The following is a 5,923-nucleotide window of genomic DNA, read 5'->3' as shown; positions in this document are numbered from 1 at the left end:
CTTGGGCATGACATTAGGAGTTAGGCCTAACTGAACGTTTTCTCAAACACCTGTTATATGGAATATTTTGGGAACTCCTTTTTGCCATACAATGTTCACTAAATATCCATGTATCAATTGAACCATCAAGAAGCATAATTACATGTATTTCAAATACGCATAGTATAAATAACTAGCATGTCTATCATGAGAAAAGTGAAGACTTGCACTTGGCACAGTTTGGAAATATGCATGCTTGGATCCAGTTGAGTTTGGTTTAGACTTGTAGCAGGAGATGTATGCTCTGTTGATCTTTCCCACCCCTTGTGCTGCACTCACTCGGGATTTTAGAGGAGTCTACCCTTTTTAAGTGAGAGGATTGGCTGAACAGAGGACAAACAAAGAGGCATGTGCCTACACACACATTCGCACATTCACTTTTCATGTGTACCAAATGAAATCAATATTTCACTCGTCTGTCTAGAGCCCTTTCCTCGAAAAGTGAGTTAACACTGGCTTTTGTGGTTAATGGATCATTGTTTAAAATGGAATTTGAGTTGGCCATAATTGGAAAAACAACATACAGTAACATTTCCCACGGATTCCTGTGTCGAGAAAAAGCAATAGAACAACTTCATACAGCTCATACTCAAAATCAAATGCGTTAATTCATTCATTCACTGTATAAAAGCAGAGGCTTGCTAGCTGTGACCAGCTCTTTCAGTGAAGCAAATCTCAACGTTACAGAGAGAACTTTCTTCGGTCCCAAGAAGCACGCATTCTATACTGTAAAACCAAAGAAGAAGTTATGTCTACTCAAACAGTTTGAGGAAACCGATTACCTAAAAAAAAAAAGTTAAGAAACTTAAATAGCTGAGTACAGCAGTGCTACCTTCATATGAGTAATACAAATGCAGTTTTTTAAAGTACACTGTACTTAAATGTAATGTCCCCAGGAAGCCACGCCTCAAATCATTTCCCAGTGTACCTTGTCTTTTCGATTGTGTTGTAGAGTTACCACCCATGACTGTATTTGTTAGTGACAGAGACATGGTTGTTGAATTCCATTGTTGTCATTCTTGTGGCCTTCATTAAGTGAGTTCCTAGCTGAATACTATTATCATACTTGAACCATTATGATAATTATATAAAGAAGTAAAGGGGGGTTATTTTAAGACGTAAAGAAAGGGAATTAGAAGAGGGGGAGAAGTGCACTAGGTACTTTTTTAAGAAAATAGTTAGTAAGGGTAGGTTAATGACTGGTTTAAAAAATAAAGATGAGGTTTTAAAAACACATACAGAGGGAATAAAAGAAGTAGTCAAGGATTTTTATGGGGAACTGTTTGGGGTAAATGATGTGTGCAAGGAAACAATGGGGGACCTTTTAACATACATTGACAAGACCCTACACAACACGGACAACCTGATAAAAGATCTGACGAGGACAGAAATCGACCAAGGACTGAAACATTTTAAGAGGGGTAAAATCACCGGGGGAGGAAGGCCTCCCATTGGAGTTTTTATTTGACCTTTTGGGATGTTTTAGCCGATGAACTTCTGACTGTTTTTACTGACTTTGAACATCTTGACAGACTACCTGACAGTTTTAGAGTGGGGATCGTGACTCTTTTACATAAGAAAAATGACAGGATGGACCTGAAGAACTGGAGACCGATAACCCTTTTAAACTTTGATTGTAAACTTTTTACCAAGGTTTTAACACTCAGAATGTCTTCTGTTTTAGGGGAGGTGATCCACCCGGATCAAACCTGTGCTTTTCCCGGAAGGAAGGAAGATCACGGCCAGCCTGATACTTATCCGAGATGCCATCTGTTATGCGAGAGACAGAAATATGCGGCTTGTAGTCCTAAATTTAGATTTTGAAAAAGCCTTTGATCGGGTCTCGCACCAGTACCTCTTTAAGGTACTGCAAAAAATGGGTTTCCCGGACAGTTTCTTAGCTTGGGTGGGACTGCTGTACGGGGACATCACCAGCAAAATCCTTGTAAATGGGCATCTGTCAAAAGCAGTGGGAGTACACTGCGGCGTCCGTCAGGGCTGTCCGAATCTCCTCTTCTGTTCGTGGCCTGTATTGAACCACTGGCACAGGTCTTGAGAAGGGACCAACAGATCAGTGGGGTGGGTATCCCGGGGAGTGGGGGGATGACCGTGCGTCTTTTACAGTGCGTCTTTTACATGGACGACGTCAACATTTTATGTACCGACCTTTTATCCGTCGACAGGACTCTGGAGAGGACTGTGTGACTGTGTCACGTCCTGGCCTTAGATATCTGTGTTTTCTTTAATATTTTGGGTGTGACATGGGTGATTATATGTGTCTTGTTTTGTCTAGGGGTTTTGTAGTCTATGGGGTTGTGTTCAGTTGAGTGTTCTAGGTAAGTCTATGGTTGCCTGGAGTGGTTCTCAATCAGAGGCAGGTGTTTATCGTTGTCTCTGATTGGGAACCATATTTAGGCAGCCATATTCTTTAGGTATCTTGTGGGTGGTTGTTCCTGTCTCTGTGTTTTGCACCAGTTAGGACTATTTTGGTTTTTCCACGTTTTCTTATTTTGTATAGTGTTCACGTTTTCATCTTTCATTAAAGATGTTTATAAATAACCACGCTGCATTTTGGTCCTCCTCTCCTTCCCAGGAAGAAAACCATTACAGAACCACCCACCACAACAGGACCAAGCGGCATGGTGACAGGCAGCGGCAGCAGGAGCAGCACAAGGAGGAATGGACATGGGATGATGTGTTGGACGGCAAGGGTTGCTACACATGGGAGGAGATCCTGGCGGGAAAGGATCGACTCCCATGGGAACAGGTGGAGGCAGCTAGGAGAGCAGAGGCAGCCGGAGAGAGGAGCCGGCGATACGAGGGAACACGGCTGGCAAGGAAGCCCGAGAGTCAGCCCCAACAATTTATTGGGGGGAGGCACACAGGGAGTATGGCGAAGCCAGGTAGGAAACCTACGCCAACCTCCTGTGCTTACCAGAGGGCGAGAGAGACCGGGCAGGCACCGTGTTATGCTGTGGAGCGCACGGTGTCCCCAGTGCGGGTGCATAGCCTGGTGCGGTACATACCAGCTCCTCGTATCGGCCGGGCTAGAGTGGGCATCGAGCCAGATGTCATGAAGCCGGCTCTACGCATCTGGTCTCCAGTGCGTCTCCTTGGACCGGCGTACATGGCACCAGCCTTACGCATGGTGTCCCCGGTTCGCCTGCACAGCCCAGTGCGGGCTATTCCACCTCGCCGCACTGGCAGGTTGACCGGGAGCATTCAACCGGGTAAGGTTGGGCAGGCTCGGTGCTCAAGAGCTCCAGTGCGCCCGCACGGTCCGGTCTATCCAGTACCACCTCCACGCATCAGCCCTCCGGTGGCAGCTCCCTGCTCTCGCCCTGAGGTGCGTGTCCTCGGCCCAGTACCACCAGTGCCTGCACCACGCACCAGGCCTACAGTGCACCTCGTCTGTCCAGCGTTGCCAGAGCCTTCCTCCTCTCCAACGCTAGCAGAGTCTCCCGTCTGTCCAGAGCCGCCCGAGTCTCCCGTCTGTCCAGAGCCGCCCGAGTCTCCCGTTTGTCATGAGCCGCCAGAGTCTCCCGTCTGTAATGAGCCGCCCGAGTCACCCGTCTGATGAGCCGCCCGAGTCTCCCGTCTGTCATGAGCCGCCCGAGTCTCCCGTCTGCCAGGATCCGCCAGAGCCGCCAGTCTGCCAGGATCCGCCAGATCCGCCAGTCTGCCAGGATCCGCCAGTCTGCCAGAATCCACCAGAGCCGCCTGTCTGCCAGGATCCGCCAGAACCGCCAGTCTGCCAGGATCCGCCAGAGCCGCCTGTCTGCCAGGATCCGCCAGAACCGCCAGTCTGCCAGGATCCGCCAGAGCCGCCATTCAGCCAGGATCTGCCAGAGCCGTCAACCTGCCTGAGCTATCTCTTAGTCTTGGGCTACCTCTCAGTCCTGAGCTCCCTATCAGTCCTGAGCTATCTCTTAGTCTTCAGCTACCCCTCAGTCTTGAGCTACCCCTCAGTCTTAAGCTACCCATCAGTCTTGAGCTACCCCTCAGTTTTGAGCTACCCCTCAGTCCCGAGCTACCCCTCAGTCCCGAGCTACCTCAGTCCCGAGCTGTCCCTCAGTCTGGAGCTGCCCCTCAGTCCAGTGGGGCCCTTTGTTAAGGTTACTAGGCCAAGGTCGGCGGCTAAGTAAGCGGACTAAGACTGTGTTGGAGTGGGGACAACGTCCCGTGCCAGAGCCGCCACTGTGGATAGACGCCCACCCAGACCCTCCCCTATGGGTTTAGGTGTGCGGCCGGGAGTCCGCACCTTTGGGGGGGGGTACTGTCACGCCCTGGCCTTAGTTATCTGTGTTTTCTTTATTATTTTGGTTAGGACAGGGTGTGACATGGTGATTACATGTGTCTTGTTTTGTCTAGGGGTTTTGTAGCCTATGGGGTTGTGTTCAGTTGAGTGTTCTAGGTAAGTCTATGGTTGCCTGGAGTGGTTCTCAATTTATCGTTGTCTCTGATTGGGAACCATATTTAGGCAGCCATATTCTTTAGGTATCTTGTGGGTGGTTGTTCCTGTCTCTGTGTTTTGCACCAGTTAGGACTGTTTCGGTTTTTCCATGTTTTCTTATTTTGTATAGTGTTCACGTTTTCATCTTTCATTAAAGATGTTTATAAATAACCACGCTGCATTTTGGTCCTCCTCTCCTCCCCAGGAAGAAAACCGTTACAGACTGACTGGTACGGAGGAGCCTCTGGGGCGAGACTGAACAGAGACAAGACAGAGGCCCAATTTTTCGGACCGTGGGCAGACCCAGACTTGACCAGACTACCTCTGACAGTCAAAGTGACAGACATACGGGCACTGGGGGTAAAGTTTGACCGGGGGGGGAGGAGGGAGCGGTAACTGGAGTGGGATCCTGGGGACAGTAAGACAGAGACTGGGTTTTTGGGGACTGCGACAGCTGACTTTTGAGGGCAAGGTTTTAATCATTAAAGCTGTGATTTTACCTGTGCTTTTATTAATCAGTTCTGTTTTTATTCCCCCTCAAAGGAGTATTTTAGACCTGGAGCGGATGCTTTTTTACTTCCTGTGGGGAAGCAAGTGGGAGAGGCTGAGGAGGGAGGTGGTAAAGAGGCCCAGGTCCAAGGGGGGGAAAGGCTTGCCTGACCTCTACTTATTCCTGGGCAGCCGCTACACAGCGTTACCTCTGACTCTTGCCACCTCCCCAGTCAACAACAAGACTCAGGCCCTCGCACGGTTCTGGCTGGGATCTTACCTCAGGACTCTGAGGCTGATCCCAGTCGACCTGCGAGCCCCAGTCTCTTTACTGCTACCCACGCACTACGTCCAGCTCCAGAAGTTTTTAAGACATTTTAAACTGGAAAAAGAAACAGTCACGGTCTTAACTAAACACCGCTCTCTCCTCTCTCTTGTGCAAGATCGGGAACCAGTGTGTCCAGTGCGCGCTATAGGCGAGCCCACAACGGTTTGGCGCAACGTGGCCCATCCTGCTCTCCTGAATCGGCATCGGGACCTGTCCTGGATGGTCGCCCACGAGATCCTCCCGGTGATGGCCGTTATGCACTCACGGGGCATGGCGAGGACATCCGCGTGCCCCCGACCAGGCTGCGGCCAAGAAGAGTCGGTGAGGCACATGCTCTGGGAGGGCAGAGCTGCCAGGGACCTGTGGAAGGAAGCAGGCCCCCTGATCACCCCGTGTCTGCCAGCAGGGGAGGACCTAACACCTCAGCTCGTGCTGTATGGGGTGGGCCGAAGGCCTATTCCATCGAAGGCCTTCACCAAGTACTGGCCACCCTCACGTGCTTGAAGGAAGCACTGTGGTCCTCCCGCAACCTGCTGGTAGGGAAAAGCGTAGAGACCACCCCCCAGGCAGTGGCCATGGTAGCCACGGAAGCCCTGGGGTGGTACGGAAGGAAG

At 50.2% G+C, this 5,923-nt stretch overlaps 1 protein-coding gene across 1 annotated transcript; it reads left to right on the top strand.

Annotated features, from left to right (window-relative positions):
* The first annotated feature begins 4,970 nt into the window (after nucleotides 1-4,970).
* LOC112261071 lies at nucleotides 4,971-5,923 on the top strand. The gene has a single exon (XM_024436419.2). It carries the CDS (start codon nucleotides 5,058-5,060, stop codon nucleotides 5,811-5,813), a length of 756 nt encoding a protein of 251 aa, XP_024292187.1. The 5' UTR covers nucleotides 4,971-5,057; the 3' UTR covers nucleotides 5,814-5,923.

Source organism: Oncorhynchus tshawytscha, linkage group LG10 (assembly GCF_018296145.1).
Source record: "Oncorhynchus tshawytscha isolate Ot180627B linkage group LG10, Otsh_v2.0, whole genome shotgun sequence".
Taxonomy (NCBI): Eukaryota; Metazoa; Chordata; class Actinopteri; order Salmoniformes; family Salmonidae; genus Oncorhynchus; species Oncorhynchus tshawytscha.
Note: the sequence above shows the minus strand (reverse complement) of the source record. Positions and strands in the feature narration are given on the sequence as shown.

What these genes read in the sequence shown, in the direction of transcription:
- LOC112261071 (XM_024436419.2), top strand. Translation starts at nt 5,058, where the DNA reads ATGCTTTTTTACTTCCTGTGGGGAAGCAAGTGGGAGAGGCTGAGGAGG.